Below are 18,238 nucleotides of genomic sequence, written 5' to 3'. Positions count from 1 at the left end.
AGCGCTGGGACAGGTTGCCCAGAGAGGTGGTGGATGCCCCAGCCCTGGAAACATTCCAGGTCAGGCTGGACGGGGCTCTGAGCAACCTGATCTAGTTGAAGATGTCCCTGCCCGCGGCAGGGGGGTTGGACTAGATGGCCTTGAGAGGTCCCTTCCAACCCAAACTATTCTACGATTCTATTCCTGCCCCAACCTAGCCCCGCTTTGCAACCCTGGCTGTCGCAACCAGATGCAGAAATACAATAAACCAGCAGCGCTCTTTCAAAAAAAATATTTATTAGCTCATTAAAGTGACCTGTTGTCGCTGCTGCTGCCAGATCAAGTTTGTAGAAACCCCAACACTTCAAGCACCCGACTCCTTCCAGCCGGAGACAGTGTGAACATCGCTGCAGCCGCATGGCGCAGACGTGCCCTGAAACAGGGCAGCTGGGAGACTCGCAGCACGTTGAATAGTCGAAGGAGTACTGGGGGGTCGACCACCCCGTTACAGAACGGCTGCTCAAACCCAGCGGGGAGGGAACGGCAGCGCCCAGCTCCCGCGGGATGAGGCACCCGGCGAGATGCTGGGGACCGGCCTGATCCTGCACCAGGGTCACACCGTGTTAATAAGTGCAAGCTCCTCAGAGCGCTGCCGTTCAGCTCCTCTCTGCACGTTCAACAGTACGTCTCTGCCTTACGACATGATCTTCACAACCAAAGGGCTTTGCTTAAAAAAATCCCAAGGAATGGATTTTTTTTTTTTGGAGAAAACTAGAAAGAGACCCTAAATCCTCAGAAGCTACAGCTCTTCCCACACACCGTGTTAATAAGTGCAAGCTCCTCAGAGCGCTGCCGTTCAGCTCCTCTCTGCACGTTCAACAGTACGTCTCTGCCTTACGACATGATCTTCACAACCAAAGGGCTTTGCTTAAAAAAATCCCAAGGAATGGATTTTTTTTTTTTGGAGAAAACTAGAAAGAGACCCTAAATCCTCAGAAGCTACAGCTCTTCCCAGCCCCCTGGGTTTCCCCCTCCCCTGGGTTTCTCTCTTCCCTTCCCCCAGAAGGAGCGAGGGCTGCCAGGTGTGGCTGGGGCCCGGCCCCCCCCCGCCGCCCCCCCCGCCACGAGAGCTCCCGCTTGCTTCCACCACCCAAAGCCAGCATCACACGCAGAAGCCAACCTCCCGGGGCTTGCGCCCGCGCTGCCAGAGCCTCCTCCTGGTTTCGATGACCGCACGCATCCCATGGACAACCTGCTCTCAGCATCCCCTCTCCCTCCCCGGAGCCCCCCAGGGACGGGGGGGCAGCCGGCTGCCCGACGCCTCCCATCTGTTCATGCCAGACCCCTCGGCAGCCGGATCGGTGCCTGCTCAGCGCTTCACCTGCTTTTCCTTCGCCTCCCTGCCCTGCGCCCCTGCTCCTGCCCGCTCCTCTAACGGGTGCTGCTCCAGCTATGCCTGCGGATGAGGCAGGGCTGACGAGCTAGAACGGAGTAACTATTCCAAGAGAACAGGGGAGGAAAGCTTTATAAAAAATTAAGCTTTTTTTTTTTTCTCCTCCAAACAGGGAAGAGCATTTTTGCCTTTCCCTTCTCCGGGCATCTTTCCTCCCCCTCCTTCCCTCTGACCTGAACCTCCTCGTTACCAACATGAGCCGCTCCGAGTCTCGTTAACCCATGCCCCTCGTTACACCGCTCCTCTTCCCACAGCGCAGCCAGAGAAAAGGCAGTTCCACCCAGAGCGGCACGGCCAGCGTCCCTCCAGGCAAGTCCCCCCTTTCACTTCTGCTCCGCCTCGTCGGCCACTGCAGTCACCTCGATGGCGGTGGCGGCATGCTCGTTCCCGGCAGCCTCGGTGGCACTGGACGGGACGGTCACGACCGTGCTCCCACCGGGAGCCATTTGTGTCACGTTCTGGATGGTCGTACCGAGTCCCGGCAGCGTCAGCAGCTGGAAGGGGCTCACCACCTTCACGACCGTGCTGCCGTCCTGGACCGCGGCCGTGCTCAGCACCGTCAGGTTGGAAGCGTCTGGGTGGATCTCCACCGTACCGGGGAAGGTGGAGCCGGCGGAGGCCAGTACCGTGTACCCTCCCAGCAGTGGGGAGGCTGGGGAACTGGCGGCAGGAGGCTGGGACGGGCTCTTCCCCAGCACCGAGGTCGGGAGGGCTGAGACCACTTTGCCGAGAGGGAGGTTGGCAAGCTGGGAGACGGGCACGCCAGGGGTGACGGCGAGCTGCGCCGGCTGGGACAGGACTTGGGAGGTGATGGCAGCTGGTCCGGAGGTGGCCCTGGTCAGCCTGGGACGTTTTAAAGGTGCGGGGACGGAGACGGGCGTGAGGGTCATCAGGACATTGTTGAGATGCTGCGATTTGTGCTTCAGCTCCTTCGCTCGCTTGCGGTGCTCGTCACACTGCTGCTCCAGAGCTGGGGAGAGAGGGAGGGTTGGCTCAGCCTGGACCAGGGACAAGCTTCCCAGGGACCACGGCAATGCCTGGAGCTGGTTTAGCGTCCACCAGCTTTAACACAAACCCCACTTTCTTACGCAGAAAGAAAACAAGCTGGCAGTGATGAGAAGTGCTGGAGCACCCGCGTGCCCTGTGGGGCCATACCTGCCAAATCCCGCGTGTACTGCTCCCTCGAGCGATCCATCTGACACTTGTGGCTGGCCAGGACCTTCTTGACCAGATCCAGCATACCGAAGTTCTGGACTACGTTGTTGAGTAAAACAGCATCTTAAAAACAAGACACAGATCTTTGAGGAAAGCAAAATTCCCCAAGCAAGCTGTTCACGGCTTGGTAAAAAGCCATAGGACAGCAAACGTGTTCAGCTGAGACGGTCATAATCTGTGGAAGGGCAACGCAAGAGGCTGGGGAAGAGGAGAAGCAGAAGTCATGAGAAAGTGCAAGAGGTCACTAGTGTATAAACAGTCCTCTCCTGCTTAGCAGGGATGATAAGAAATCTGCTGGCACAGTAGCTGGTTGCTGCATCGTTATTCCGATGGCCTAAATTCCGCCTCAGTTCCCAAGCCAAGCGTTCGTCCAGACCCAGAGCCAGCAGATAGGAAGGCCCTGGCGCAGGAAATCGGAGAATTGGGGCCACCTGAAGCGTCCTCGAGCACAGCAGAGCGCCTGCCCGGGGAGCAGCCAGAAGTGGGATTTACTTATGATGAACTATGTCCCTATAGTGCCATCCAGATATCCCTAAGGAGAAAAAAAAAAAATCCACAAGCCCCTCTCCTGAGATGCCCCTGAGCGCCCGTGCCCAGGTCCTTACCACTGAGCTGCAGCGGGGGATCCTGTGCTCGCTGCTGCAAGCCCTTCATGGTCTCCACTAGCTCCTGGTGGAACTCGTGGATTACTTCTTCCAGGAGACCCGTATCCTTCAGGCCTCGCCAGAAAGCAAAGGTGTCATCTGGAGAAAGAGAAAGCAAGGGAGAACCTCAAAATCCTCGGAGCGGGGTTTTAATGGCGATCCGCTCTGGGTTCCCCTTCTGGCCCCTGCAAGGGTGAAGTCCTCCTAGGCTGTAGGTACAGGGTGCTGGGGCAAAGCCCAGCCGGAGCATGGACCCAAAGGAGGGGCAGCTGGAAAAGGACACGTTTTCCCCATCCGCTGTCACACAAACAGGACACCAGTGCTACAGAAAAGCCCGTTGCTCAGAGCACACCGCAGGAGCAAGAATGATTTTATGACCGCTCTGATTTTGTTTTTTCTTTTTTCCTAGAGCCACACCAGGCATTTGGCCTACGCTTTGACACCTTAGTGCTTAGAAACAATTTCATCCCAAGACGATGGTGCGGTCAGACTGCACACAGGCAGGATATAACGCAGTGCTACGCGCCGGTAAGTGCGAGTAATCCCAGTGGAGGCTCAAGCAGGGCTGCTCTGGCAAGAAGGGTCCCGCTCCTTGTCCCTGTGTTTTCCCTCTTCCCCTACATCTCCATCCTCTGCCCCGGCTGCGCTGAGCCCGGCAGGATCCCAAGCCGTACCTCCGATGCTGGTGCTCCAGTCACTGGCATCCTCACACGTTTCTATGGTAATCGTAGCCGGGGATCCGTTCACTGCAACCAATAGCAAAAAAGAAAAGAAAAAAAAAAATCCCAAGTCCTGATTTTTCTCTGTATTTTTCACGGGCTGTTTCTGAGGGAAGCACTCCCTTGCTGCATTTCTGTGACTTCTCCTTTTTATGGCACAGGAGTGCTTTTATTTGAACTTAGCTCTCAAAGCTGAACGGAGAGAGACTCCCAAGTGGCTGGTGAAGCTGCATGCGGTTGCTGTGCCAGCAGTACTTATTTTTCCACATTGGAGTGCAATACCCCGGGGATTACTTCTGCAACCCTTGCGCAAGAACACAGGCCCACGAGCAGCATTTCCCTCCCGTTCCCCCCTGCATACACACTAGTACTGCTTAGGGCGAAAGTCAAACACATTTAGAGTCTGATTTTTTTGGCAATCCTTTTTTGCCCAGCTTACAGTTCGCAGGACTGGGATGTCTGGAGGGTTTCTAAAGCCTCGAAGGGGAGGGCAACCCCCCGCTGCGCAGGGGTGCAGGGGGGCTCCCTCCTTCCCTCCGGCTCTGCCAAATCTCAGCGGTTTTGTTACCACAGAGCCGGGGGAACCAGCGTCATTCGAGCCGTGCGCAGGAGCGGGATGAATGGGAATCTGGCCAGAGACCTGCGGTGCCGTGCGGAGCGTTTGTAATGCTCAGCCGCTGCCATTAAATCCAATTACTCTGCTCCTTTACTCTGCAGCCTTCAGGGCTCTGGCTATCCCAGTGCAGTCCAGCGGCGTGGGAAGTGTCTCCCCGTTAGCGAGCTGATAGCCACGTTTAACGGGAGGGCTTGGGACAGGCTGCGGCTCTGGAGGGGGAGGCTCCACCGTGCATCGGCTCCCCCACCACAACACCGGGCCGTGCTGCCGAAGGCACTCCGCAGGGCCGGCCAAGGGGCTCACCCTGTCCTTGCTCTGCTCCCACAGACACCATCAGGAGCTTGGGGTGTGGGGCTCTTTGGGGGCTGTTCTTCACTCTCAGAAATGTAAAAGTACTTAGAAATTAGAAAGCTTTCCAATAAAATAGTTGCCTGTAATTATAGGTCAAATTAAGTTTAGGGCTACAGTTATGTGGCCGCAACATCATTTAAATCCAGTTTTATAAACCACATGCATGAGTACAGACAAAAAAAATCTGTTGTATCCCCTGGTTCTCTTTAATCTTTCATCAGACAAACCCAGTAATAATTCAGCCAGGGAGCCTTAAATGAAAATCCCTAAATTATTCTGGAAGAAGTCAGGTTAGAGCGGGGGGGAGGAGGGACTCCTACCCTGGCACCCTGTGCAGCAGGAGAAGCCGGGCTGATCCCTGCCTCCCGGGACGAGCACTACGGACACAGTGCCTGACCGGCAGCGAGGACAGAAGGGAACTTCATCAAGCAACGACTACTGTTTTCTTACAGATTAATTGCAGTCTTCTGCTTCAGCTACACAGTTTGGGGTAAGGCAGGAGGCCAGAAGGGCGGCTCTTCGGGTCATGCAGTGTTACAGAGCAACTAGGTGAGTTATTGCATCTCTGCCGAGATACTCTAACAACGACTCTGCCTAGCTCTGCTATGGGGAATCCTGCAACAGAGCAGGGAGAGAAAGCAGAGGATAAAACAACCCACAAGGCCAAAAAGAGAGGCAACCGTAAGGGGCGCTGGTTACGCGGCATTCGTTGTGCTTTAATGCTTCAAAGCCCCTGTTTAGGGTGTGAGGAATGGCTGGATGTACCATCCGCAGAAGCAGGAGTGAGAGGGATGTACTCCGTCGATGTCTGGCTGGTCAAGGACACCCTGGCTCCGGTCAGGTCGATTTTGGTGCTCCGGCAGGTGTTGGAACAGACTTTCGTGTGCTGGTAGAAATCCAGCTCCCCCGAGTCCATGATCTTCCTGAAAGACAGGGAGCAAGCACAGGGACAGGCACGTCAGCGGGAGCAGAGAGCTCCAAGATGCAGCTCCTGGCAGCCTTCACCCCCAAACTTCTCAAAGTCCCAGATGAAAAGCAAAAGCCAGGAGAGCAGGCAGAGGCAACAGTCTGAATTTTCCTTGACAAGTCCCCCTGTGTCCTGACCTTAGAGGCAGCATTAACTAAGAGTTAATTAGAACAGCATCCACAGCCTGCTCCGTGCTGGCCACGCGCACAAACCCAACAACCACGCAATACTCCAGTGGTGGCAAAGCCTTTCAGGAGGCTGGGATGGGGAGAAAAAAGCCCGTCGTGCTGTAGCTGCGGTAAAGGACTGGAGCAGATTCGGCTTCTGACCACTTCCCTGCCACATCCCGCATCCTCCTGCAGGCTGGAGGAGGGGGAGCGGGACTTCAGCCCTCTGAAAAGGTTCCTCTCCAAGTCCAACCCAGAAAGGATGAATTTCCTTAGGCCAAGAAAGTCCTTTTCTTCGCCACTGGAGCACTCAACTTGGTCTGAGAGGCTCAAAGGACACATGAGCTTTTCCTAAGGATATATCCCTGTAAAACTAAACATACCTTGAGAAGCATCGGGACAAACCACACTGCTCTCAGCAGATCTGCTGGCTAGAAGCCTTCAGGGGAAACGTACCGTTCAGAGCCCAAACACTTCCACTCCCGTAATGGCAGTGGAGCGGGGAGACCTTTTCCCCATCACCCTGGGCCACGCTCCCATGCAGCAGTTTTATCCCTGCCCTGCGATGGTGAACAGGGTCCTCCTCCCTGGGATCTCCCGACCTACTCTGAGGACACCCCCCGCCTTTGTACGAGCGGCACACACCTACCCCGAGCGTGACCACGCATCCTTGGGGCTCCCCGTGGCAGAGGCAGAGCTGCCCCATCCTGCTGCTCTGCCGCCTCCTAACAGCAGGGCAATGCTTGGCCTCCAAACAAGCTGGTTTCAGAGCTGGTCCCACCTCTCCGAGCAGGCTCTTCTGCACGGGGGTCTGTAATTTTAACTAGGAACCCTCGCTGGGACTGATGAACTCCTGGTTCATTTAGGGAGGAGGGAGGAAGGAGAAGAGAAGGTCCCAGTCTGGTCCCACCAGCACCTTCCCCTCGTGCACGCCTGCAGCTTCTAGGAGAAGGGTTGGCTGAAGTCTCAGTCCAGGGCTGAGACAGTAAGAAGTCTCTTCCTTCCCTTTTTGACTCTACACCTCGTAAAAAGAGATGGGGCATAACCCTATTTATCAACTAAAATAAGGTCTCTCGGCTTAAGCAAATGAGGTTGCAAGATTGGCATATGTGATCTTCCCAGTCTAAGCAAGATGTCTCCAAGGCATCACCAGGCTTTGCTGACCAAGACCAACCTGAGCTTCCCAAGATTTGCTCCCATGGGCTGCTGGGCTTGCCTTCACACATCCCTTGTGAAGTCTTTTTTTTCCTTAAAAGACCTGCCTTGCCAAAGCATAAGCCTATTATGCAAAATCTACGTGGAGCAAAAGCTGCTTAGAAGGAATACGGGAGACGCCTGCATTGAAGCAGAAGAACACAGGCAAAGGCAATGTCACCCTGTGACAAGAGCATAAAGCCACTGACAATTCCTGGGGAAAGAGGTGATGCATTTTCATCCTGCCTACAGGCAGAGACAGACTTTAATTAAATCACGGTCTCAGGCTGGTGTTCAGGAAGACCACAGAATTAAATTGCTGTAGGTAAGACCAGAGAAGAGAAATGCTTGCATAAATAAGCTTTAAATAAGCTCTTGGCAAAAAATAAAGCGATATAAAGCAGACATACTGTAACGGGAGCGTTAGTTCATGACCAGACTTCCATTTGGTAGGTCACACTGAGAACCCATAGACAGCATGGCCCAACCACCACTGGCCATTAAAATTTTCAATGACCTTATGCCAGCTGGGAACTCGGTGTCCTTCAAGTCCTAAAAAGACCGGGGAAGCATTTGTTGCCCCAAATTATTCCCTAGGCACAAGGATAAAGCAAAGCAATTGGGCAGACCACATTTGGGGCCAGGCTCTTAAGACAAACGTTCAGTGGCGCATTCGCGCTCTCAGCAGCAGAACAACCGTGCCAGAGGCTCTGTCCCACCCCGCCGTTAGCCCCCAGAAAGAAGAAGTCTCCGCTGTTGCTCTGCAGATACAAACAAAGAGACTAACCGGAGCATGATCCCGTTCATCCGGATTGCCCGCTTCCAATCCTTCAGGGTCGACTTGCCCGCCAAGTGGACAAACTCCTTGGGACTAATTAGGTGACCGTCAAACTGCAAGAGGCAGAAGTGCAGCATCAGTGCGACAAGCCATAAAATAACGAAAGCGTGCCCCGCGAGCATGATTCAGCAGCGGAGCCAGGCTGCCCGGATGGCATTTCCCCGGTGCCCAGCAGTGGAGCTGCATCACAGCCTCAACGTGCTGTTTAAATAATAGCACCAAAACAGATGGCTGACACGCACTTCCCCACCTGAGAGCGCGTTGACCGAGTTAAAAAAAATTAAAGCCAAATATTTCTTTCATGGATGGTTTGTTAACAGCTGCTCAAAGCCAAGGGTTTGGGGGGGGTGTGTGTGTGTGTGTGCAGCACAGAGGAGTTCGCTCAATGCCCAGCCCAGGCATAACAGCTGGGAAAAACACCCGTAGCTTGTGCAAGGTATGGGCGAACAGCAGCGAGCTGCTCACGCTCCCACTAATGAGCAGACTCGCAACAAAAGCCGGGCTGCCGCCGGTGACGTTTGGGTCCAGGGGCACGCTACGCCCCACGCAAGCGAGGGAAGGAGAAGCCCGTTCGCTCTTTGACCTCCTGCTACCGAGCCCAACCATCGGTATCAGTGAAACCTCTGGCCTCTCCCACAGCACACACCCACTTCCACTGAAAACCAGCTTTAGGGAGTTGGCATATACTGTATCAGCAGCCAGCTCTTCCCTCTTCCCTCTTCTTTTATTGCCCTACACACCCAGTTGTGCCTGAAGCCATGAGCTGACCTAAAAGCAACCTGCAGAATCAGGCAGGCCTCTAAAAAGCTGCTTTACGGCCCATCGCAGAAAGGATTTCCCAAGTCCAGGCTTCCTCTTTTCAATGCCCACGTTGACCAACATAGAGCTCGCTCACCATTACTCATGAGAAACAGCTTCTCTGAACAAGTGCACGGGCTTCAGTGCAAAGAGAAGACCGATTTTAGGCAGCAGCAGCATCATCTGCAGCAGTACCTGTCCTCTGCCTCGGGGATGGAAAAGACCATCTCTCCTATGAAGGGCAAGGACCATCCTTTGGAAAGCCCTCTTGCAACGGAGCCCAGAGGAGACACTCCCTCAGCAGGGTATTGTTGAGTCCATGTATAAATGCCAGCGACGCCTTACGACGGCATCACACACGGTATGGTCCTGGAAATGAAAGTTTGGCCCTGCTCCCCAAATTCATGCAAATTTTAACCATTCAACCTATTCAATAGGTCCCTTACCCATAATCTTCTCAACAACTTCACAACTTCCTTTCAAACTGAGCAGACACTGGAAGTGCCCAAATTTCTCAAACTCTCCAATAATGCAGTTAAATTGAGGCAGCACCTCTCCACCCAGGACTGCCCAACTTGGCCGAGAAGACAAGTATCAGGTACAACAGTACCAAGAACGTCCTCCTCTCCCACCGTGATGTGGTTCTGATGCAAAGCAGCTTACCAAAGCTCATCAAAACCAGGACAAGCCAGGTGCGCCTGCAACGTGGGCACGGGAAGGCACGAGTCCAGCCTCAGGAACCTTTATTCTCACCTGCACACACTTCACGTTGATCCCAGGGCACACAAACTTTCTCCAGATGAGGTTGGCTTTGCTGTCCCCGCAGGTGATGGGGTAGACAATCTCTGCCTCCAAACTGTCCTCATCTTCAGCCATCTTCACTTCTCACAGGGAACAGAGGAAGGGACAGATCAAAAAGAAACGTGAGTCGCAGCCCCCGACTCACCACCCTGACGCACACATACAGTGATAAAGCAGTTTTGAAGCTCAGGATTAAAAAAAAAGAAATGTAGACGATGCCTGGTGGGGTGCGTTGGGGTTTGCGGCCACCATTCACTTGCACTTTGCTACTAAAGCATCCAACCACCCAAATTCTCAGGCAAAACAGTGCAGGCAGATTTACACCGATCCGGCCACAGCTGAGCGTGTGAAACCTGAGAAGTCAGTGGCCAGGGCTGAAAAAATTCAATTCTGGATAAAAATGAAAGGAATGATGTTGTTCAGGTAATTACACATTCACCTTTGGTTTTAGAGCGCAACTGTTTTTAAGGTAACTCCATCCCAGCTGGTTACAGTCTTTGCTCACTAAATTCACTTTTACTTGTAACCAAAGCCAGCGAGTTTGCTGCAAAACTGACATCCCCATCGCAAGCCGGAAGGGCAGGAGCCAGTGACGGCCAGACACGGGGTCTCATCCTGCACCAGGAGAGGGCAGCAGCAGCCCAGCCAGCAGCTGCCAGCTCCCTTCCCACCACCCAGCCCCTGCAGCTCTCCGGCCTCCCCTTGATGCTGGGGAGAGCATCCCCAGGGCCATCTGCACAGCAGCGGCCGGACCCCCTCGGCCGGCACCAGCGCAGGGGTGGTGGAGCTGGCATGGCTGAACCGAGGGGCTACGGCACGGGCTGAACCTACCTAGGACTGCTTCCTTCAGATGCGTGGAGGCTGTAAAGGCAGCAGCAGCCGCAGCAGCTGCATTTTCGGTCTCCAGCGTGTCTTCGTTTATGTCACCGCTGGTAAGAGAGTCGGAGAGGCAGAGTTAAGCCACGTGGATGTGCCACCCCCGACGCCCCATGGAGACATTGCTTCAAAAGTCACTCGGACTACATTTTCCCCACAAGAGCTAAAAGTCAGCTCTGGTTTTGAGAGGCTCAGCTCCGTTCTTCCGTAGGGAGGTGAAGAGCCCCACAGCTGGCAGGACCGCTGCTGGCAGCCCAGCCGGCTCTGCCTTGCCTCCCTTTTAACCCCAGCCCCACCGAGCTGCCTCCGGCGCAGCCCGTGCAGGGGAGCTGGCGTGGAGGGATGCTGTCAGCACGGCCCCTCGCTCAGAAGTTGCCGCCAGCCTCTGGCAGCTTCGCCTGAGAAGATTTCCCCAGGAAAAACACACGCGAAACACGCTGCCGCTGTCTGGGCGATGGATTGCCTGAATCTGCCGGTATGCAGGATGCTCCCAGGAGCAGGACCTCAAGGAGCCACAAACACGCTATAAAGGAGCTCGACAAACCCTAACAGCAGATCCATCAGCAGAGATAACATAACATGAGCTACAGACCCTCGCCATCCAATCTCTGAGCCTCTTACAACTCAATATACCCATGATATTAACTAATAGCTGGCTATCCGACTGTTTTCATCCTCCCCACCCCGGAGATCTCCAGCTTCTCTCGGTGCTTTGCCGATGGAGAGGCACAGCTGGTCCTGCACAGCATCTGCACCCTCACTGCTCGCCCCTTCCAGCTCTCACTGCGGCATACAGAGCCCCAAGCCCCTCCAACGAGCTTCGGTGCGCGTTCAGACGGGAAAGGCATTTAGGGCTGTGATCTGGGACACGCTCCTCACCCCCTCGGCTGCGAGGGTTCCGGATCCGACCTGTGCATCACGGCCAGCTCTCAGCATGGACCATTCCTAATGGGTTTTAAGATGTGCGTTTGGTTTTGTTATTGAAGGTGTCTAATTACTGCAGCAAGCTTGTCCTGCAGGGGCGGGGAGGGAAAACAGTTAACTTTTCACACACTTCAGCATATAAACTTCCTAAGGAAGACTGTAAGGAGAAAACAAACCTGAAATCTACCCCAGTTTGGTACCACAAGTGAATTAAAAGAATGGTCCTAGTGACTCACCGGCAACCACATTTCCCACCCGCGGTGCCACCGGGACAAGCAAATTCAAGAGCGACTGGTTTTTCCATCCTGGCCCCCTAACACACAGCTCCGGGGCGGAACTGCAGCTTCAAAGCACCCCTCCCCTTGCCAGCTGCAGGGCAGGGACCTGATGGGGAGCAGCAGCGAGATAAGGGAACCCGCGTGGGCGGCAGCTCAGCCTCACCAGGTGAGAAACTCGGGAGATGCTGCTTCAGAGAAGTGGGAGCTGAAGACAGCCCCAGCTGTGGAAGAAAGGCACCGCGGGATGTCACGCTGCCTCTGCAGCTCGCAGCCACCAACAACCCAGACCCCTGGGAGGGAAAGGCGGTGGATAACGCGGAAGGACTCGGAAAGGTAAACTCGGAGCTAACGCATTTGCACACGGGTGAATATTACAGAAGTGGCAGTTTGACACGAGAAAAATGGAAGAACTGTAACCTGGTTTTTCTTCACCAGTTTGCCGCTTGGTTCTTGCATTGCTCCAGATGCATTCGGAGAAAAGCCAGCAATACCACTTCAGCAGGGTGCCAGGGCTGCAAGAGGCGGCAGCCACCTCCGACATGCAAAGCCCAGCACTCCACAGCCCTGACTCTGACCTGCCTCCGCCTGCCACCGGATCAAAAACCTCCACCGACTTACCTAGAAGCAGCACCCCAGCAGAAAGCCAGCGCCTGAAACAGAGCTTCCTCCAGGAGTCCATCGCATTCGCGCCGCTCCAAAAAATGACCCCAAGACGTGGTTGGACTGGGAGAAATAACCCAGCCCATGTCTTAAACCCCATCCTCCAGAGAAACAAACCAACCAACTTCAACAGCTTGCATGAAAAATTCGAACAACTAAAGCCTGAGTCTGCCATGGAGATGTAACGAGGGGGGGGGGAAGAGAAAAACCACAGGAAAAGGTGAGTTTCTCCACGCCGCTTCCCCCATCCCATTCCAGAGGAACAGACTGAGGCAGATGCAGGAGAAAACTCAAACACCTTCCAGGCCCCAGCGGTGCATCCCACCGAGCCGGTCCTGCCTTCACCGGTTGCCATGACGAAGCCGGGGGAGGACGGCTCTCATCTTCCTCCCCGGGAGGATCCATAAACCAGATGGGAGGAAGGGAGAAAGCGCGTGCTGATAAAGCAGCGGGCTTGTGTCTCCTTTCTCCTCCGCTCCTGCCTCGCCTGGGAACTTGAGAGGAAAAAAAAGTCTCCACCAGAAACCTGCGCTGGGGATGCTGATCAAAATCACAAGCACCTCATCAGAGCGTCAAGCACAGATCCCTCCCGATCGCAGATGGAAGGGAAAAGCTTCTTGCCGATTATTACTATTTTCCCATTTCCCTCTGCCTTTTCCAGTCAATCTTAAAACACATGAACTAATTAAGCTCTTAAAAAAAAAAAATTATGCAACCAATGGTTAAAAGAGCAAAACCATACCCAAAGGAGCACTAGAAAAAGGCATCAACCCCCAAGCTGAGCTTGGTTTCCAAGCGCCACATAAGACAAGTTGAAAGCCCGCTTCCCGTGCGAGCGGTGACCGAGCCAAAGCCGAGGAATCCCAGCCCGTGCTTGCAGCCGCTTTCCTCACGCCAGCTGGGGCTGCAAAGGGAAAACAGAGGGAGAGGGAGCCAGCGCCGCTACGGCGTCTCCCTGGGAGGAGCGAAACCCAGCGGAGGCAACCGTCCAAGGCTACGGAGAGACCGCGGGTGGCTCACGCTGCCGCCCACCACCAGCCCCACAGCCCTGCTCGGCGAGGGGAGTCCCAGCAGCCGGCGCAAGGGGAGTCGGGCGGGCTTTGCTCCGCAAGCCCGAGAACCACATCCTTCCCATGGACATGCTGCCGTCCCGGAGCACGGGGGAGCGAGGAGCCTGCCCACCGGCCCTTCTCCAGAGAGCTGCATGGAAAACCCTCAGGGAATCTCCTAATGCCCGCTAAGATATACTCCGCTCGTAGCTGCGATTACAATAAAAATCATCCTCTCTCTGCTGTGTAGAGCTGTCCTGCTCCTGACCATCCAGGGGACACTGGGAAGATGAGAAAAGGTTTCCAGAGAAAAACAGAAGAGGAAATAAGATCAAAAGGAAATCAAACTGATTGAGCCAGCCTCTGTCATGATCCATGTTCCCGGACAACGCTGCGCTGCTGCACTTGGGTCTGCAAAGGCTCGGAGCCACATTAAAACCAGAAACCGTTCTGCATCCAAGAAAAGCCACATCCCAAGTTTCACGTCTGGCTGCTTCTCCACCGAGGGAGCTAAGGAAGTCACCGTGGGCCAGAAAGCAAGAAGAGCGGAGCCTTTCTTCCCCACCATCACCCGCTCTTTCGGGAATGGAAAAGGCTCTCGGAAGCGCTCGCAGACCCGGGGTGTGGAGGAGGAGTGGGGCAGCTCCTGCCCACGGCGTCCCCACCGCCTGCCCCAGCGCTGACGGCTCTCGTCGCTGCCCGTCCCCTACCAGAAGTTCATCTGTTAATGAGCTTTACACCAGTTACAGCAGAACAAGGGGAATGGCGCCCGTGCCGTAATGTAAAAGCTGTGCCCTGCCCCGAGCCACAGGGAACCGACACAGAAACAGCAGGGCATACTTGAGGAGAGGAGACAAATGTCTCCTTTTTGTGGAGAGCAATAAGCAGCCGCTCGCTACCCACTTATTTCAAGTGCAGGGACTCCTGGATCAGACAAACCTGCCCGGATCCAGCTCCGGGCGTGAACTTGGATTTTTCTGCCCACCAAAAGAGCAAAGCACTAAAATGTCTCTGGGCACCGTCCCACAAAGGACTGTAGAGAAATAAAGCAAAGAACCCGCCGCTACACGGGCCTTCAAGGTACCAGCCAGGCACTTGGGCCGTGGAAGCAAAGACTTGACCGACCTGCAGCCGAACAGACCAGACCTGAACGAGCAGCAGTCCCGGATCCGAAATGCCAACAAGAAAGGCAGAAATTGGGCAAAGCAGCAGCACTTTACCAATCGGACACATTCACTCTGGTTTTTTGAGCAGTGCCTCTCCATTCAACTCCGCGTGGTTTCAAGGCCACCTCTCTCGCTCCTATTGCCGGCAGCGGAGGTTCCTGCAGAGCTCTGCCGAAAAACACGGCCCCAAACCCGCCTTGGGAAGAGGAGCCCTGCTGCACCGCACTCACCACGCCACGGACAGACTCATCTCTTGGAGGTACGCAGCTTAGTGAAGCAATCACGAAATAAATAGCAGAAAAACATTGATTTAGCTACTGGTGTCCTGTTCCACCCAGATTTGTGTCCATTCCAACATCCACATCCACTCAGAAAAGATGCTTTGGTTTGGTTTTGGGGTTTTTGTTGGTTTTGGGTTTTTTTTAAAGACATTTTCCCCCATCCATCCAAAACAAACTGTTGCATTGCTTTTTATTCTGGGTAGCCCCAGCTTAAAACCACCGGTGGTAACTCAGCTTTAACAGAAGAGGTGGAGCCTGCTCTGCTCTGTAAGCTCGGAGCTGCAGAGCCCACAGCCCTGGGCACGGCCCCAGGGGCGTCAGCGAGGACCTAACGAGGAACCGGGGATTGCCCAGACGTCGCTGAGGTCCCCACTGTGAGAAGTGACGCAGGAGTAAGTAGTAGGTGATTAAATACACCCAGCCCAGCCGACTACGACCACGGGTGCGAGGTTTTCCAGCACATCACCTCGGCGTACGCCGACCCCGTCTCTTACCCGTGCTGGGACAGGTTGGTGGTGACCAGCACCGTTTTCACCTCCTCCACGCCGCCTCCATCCACCGCGCCGTCAGGCGTTGTCACCACCACCACCTCCTCCATGTGAACGCTGACGTCCGGCGTCGCCATCGCGAGGCAGGAGCGGGCAGCGACGGGCAGCCAGGCGGGAGAGCCCTCGGTCACCGGCTGCCTGCGGAGAAACGAGGGGAAAGTCCCATGTGAAAAGGTCTCTCTGCTAAAATCGGTCGTGGAAAGACCATCGGTGCGGTGGGAGCAAGGGGGCTGCAGGGAATCCGCGCTCCTAAGGAGGTGGGGATTAGCAAATCCCCAACCCCTCCATCCCAAGAGGAGGGATGAGGGGAGGCTCGTAACCCAACAGGCGCTCTGCAGGCTGGGTGAGGGCGATGGGCACGGGAAGGGGCAAGGGGCAGGAAGGGACTGGGGCGCAGGTGGCGAGGGGCAGAGTGTGGGAGCGGATAGCAGGCAAAAAAACGGTCCTGGCTTTCACCAAAAACTCTACGAAGAGACACAGTTTGAAGGTGCGTTTCCAAATGTATTTCAAACTATCTCAGAAGGATTTCAACGCTGTTGGAGGAGCTCAACACTGTCTCCTCCATGGCAGAAACAGGGACCCTCCTCTCCTCCAAAGTCACACACAAAAAACCAAATTAAGAAAGCACTTCAAGCCTGCAGAAACAAAGTGACATCTGAAAACTATTTCAAAGCGTGTGTTTCTAAGAAATCAGCAATAGATTTAAGACAGCATTTAAAACTGACTTCAGTGCCCACCCCTGCAAAGCCAGTATTTCATGTGCAGGAAGAAACCTGGGGGAAAAACCCCAACCAACTAGTTAACCAAAGGCACAAGAGCCATCCACCTCTACGCTCTCACGGTTGCGCTACGTCCCCGGCTGCTCCAGCCTCCATACCCAGAGCACAACGTAACTCACGGGGGAAAAGCCCCGGTCCCCCGGGGACACCATCGCCCGCCTCTCCTGCCAGCTTGCGCCCTGCGACTGAGCCCGTGCCTGCTTTCCCGGGGATTTTAGGTAACTGTAGAATTAAAAGCAGTTTTAAGCCATTCAAGCAATGGGAGAGGAGAGGTCCAAAATGGAAATGACTATCCTTTACCCACACATACGTATACACGCACGCATGAACGTCCTCCCAACGCCCGTGTTACTGTTCAGGTTACAAGGATGGTGCGATAAAATTAGCGTACGCAATTTAGAGCCACAAAACCGTTTGCAAATCAGCCCGAGTGAGCCACGCCTGCATTTCCCCCCCTAACACCCGAGCAGCACCCACTTGCACCCTAACGCCCAGATATTGAGGGTGACTACAACGCATCTCCTGTAGTGCTGCACCGATATCACCCATAGCGCCAGCGCAGCCTATACAGGGGCGCAGCTGTGCGAGTGCTCCTCTTGTCACTCTCCGGCCGTTCAAGCTCGGGCTCCTACGGGGCAGCGCCGCCCGGGCTCGAGCCGAGAGCCGCAGGGCAAGCTCCCGCCCTGCTCACGGGTTTGTTTTCAGTATCACCTGAGCAGGACCAGAACCGCTGCTGCTCCTCTGCAGAGCTTTATTTCAAGCCGAGAGCTTGCTCACGCCAGCCCGCGTGCCGCTTTCATCACGTGGGAAAGCGGCAAGGTGGAAGAAATTGATTTTCCTGAAACTTGGGGTTCCTCAAGCAAGCGACACCCCCACCCACGTACACGCAGCAGCACCTTTGCCCTTCCCGAAGGAGTCGCGTTCCGGAGCGGTGGCACAGAGCGCGGTGGGGGAGCCGCTTGGCTCCCACCGCCTCCCCTGGGCCACCACCGGAGCCGTGCGCTGACCTGAGGTGTCTGACCTGACTTTGCAACGTGATTCGTGGCCCACAGAAACTCCTGCCCCGACCCACGCGGACCCCATGAGATGATCTTCCCCTCCACAGAGGCCACGGGGCTTATCCGAGCCGAGTAGCTGAAAGGTGGACGGGTCCCTACGAGACAGCCCAGCGTGAAGTCACCAACCGAATCGGCTCCGTTTCTGCAGCAGCAAGGAACAAAGCGAGGGCGGCCGGACCAAGGGCAAGGCGAGAGAAAGAGGAGGATTTGCCACAAACCAGCATTTTAACGATTGCAGAAGCGGGCAGGGTTGCAGCGTGCCAGCCGCACGCCTGCTCCCTGCTTCCCCTCGCTCCTGCACCGGGCCGGCAGCTCCCGGTGGCAGCCGCTGCCGTTTATCGGGATAAAAGCCTGCTGGGTGCTGCACATCGGTGAACGAAGATGCAACACACAGCGCAGCTGCTCGGCTGCGTTCAGTTTAACTGCTGCAATTTTTTGTTGTTGTTGTTGTTGCTCTATCCCTACACCTGTCTTTCGTTTTGGGGTAAAACCCTTCCTGCAGCGTTAGCGTCACCCGCCACGGCCTCTGCCCAGGTACCCGGTTTCGGGACGCTCCGGACGTCCCGCCCAGCTCCCACCGGGGCTGGCGGAGGGTTGGCTGCACGGGCACCGCGGGAAGGCTTGAACTCCACGAGCGCGTGTCGCTCAGGTACCTTTGGGCAGGAACCAGTGTGGGATGGAGAAAAACCGGGCTGAAAACACAAGTAATCATCAGCAGTGGGGCGCAGCGGGGCGGCTGGAGGGGGACGAGGGCTGGCAGGGAGCACCCCAGCTCTACCAGGGCTCCGCGCACCCGTGCGCGTCCCTCCCGGTGCATCTTGGATGGCACTGAGCAAGCTTCAGTGGCTGCAGGAAAGATTTGGGGGTGAGGCAGGGA

At 55.4% G+C, this 18,238-nt stretch overlaps 1 protein-coding gene across 1 annotated transcript; it reads right to left on the bottom strand.

The window, feature by feature from the left end:
• Positions 1 to 1,106: 1,106 nt before the first annotated feature.
• Positions 1,107 to 18,231, bottom strand: GMEB2 (glucocorticoid modulatory element binding protein 2). Its single transcript, XM_009282738.2, has 10 exons — positions 18,015 to 18,231; positions 15,471 to 15,662; positions 10,574 to 10,671; positions 9,695 to 9,822; positions 8,093 to 8,196; positions 5,743 to 5,900; positions 3,966 to 4,037; positions 3,253 to 3,390; positions 2,588 to 2,710; positions 1,107 to 2,402 (listed from the first exon to the last, which is right to left on the bottom strand). Exons 1-10 carry the CDS (start codon positions 18,176 to 18,178, stop codon positions 1,756 to 1,758), a joined length of 1,824 nt encoding a protein of 607 aa, XP_009281013.1. The 5' UTR covers positions 18,179 to 18,231; the 3' UTR covers positions 1,107 to 1,755.
• Between the last annotated feature and the right edge of the window lie 7 nt (positions 18,232 to 18,238).

This window comes from Aptenodytes forsteri, unplaced genomic scaffold (genome assembly GCF_000699145.1).
Source record: "Aptenodytes forsteri isolate BGI_AS27 unplaced genomic scaffold, ASM69914v1 Scaffold422, whole genome shotgun sequence".
Lineage (NCBI taxonomy): Eukaryota > Metazoa > Chordata > Aves > Sphenisciformes > Spheniscidae > Aptenodytes > Aptenodytes forsteri.
The sequence above is the reverse complement of the archived record's forward strand: the minus strand, read 5'-3'. Positions and strand labels throughout refer to the sequence as shown.

Bases quoted from the DNA above. Each gene is read 5' to 3' on its own strand.
- GMEB2 (XM_009282738.2), bottom strand. From the start codon at position 18,178: ATGCACCGGGAGGGACGCGCACGGGTGCGCGGAGCCCTGGTAGAGCTG. The intron at 15,663-18,014 runs GTACCTGAGCGA...GTTTCTCCGCAG, and splicing joins ACACTGGTTCCTGCCCAAAG to GCAGCCGGTGACCGAGGGCT. The intron at 4,038-5,742 runs GTACATCCAGCC...TATTGGTTGCAG, and splicing joins CACTCCTGCTTCTGCGGATG to TGAACGGATCCCCGGCTACG.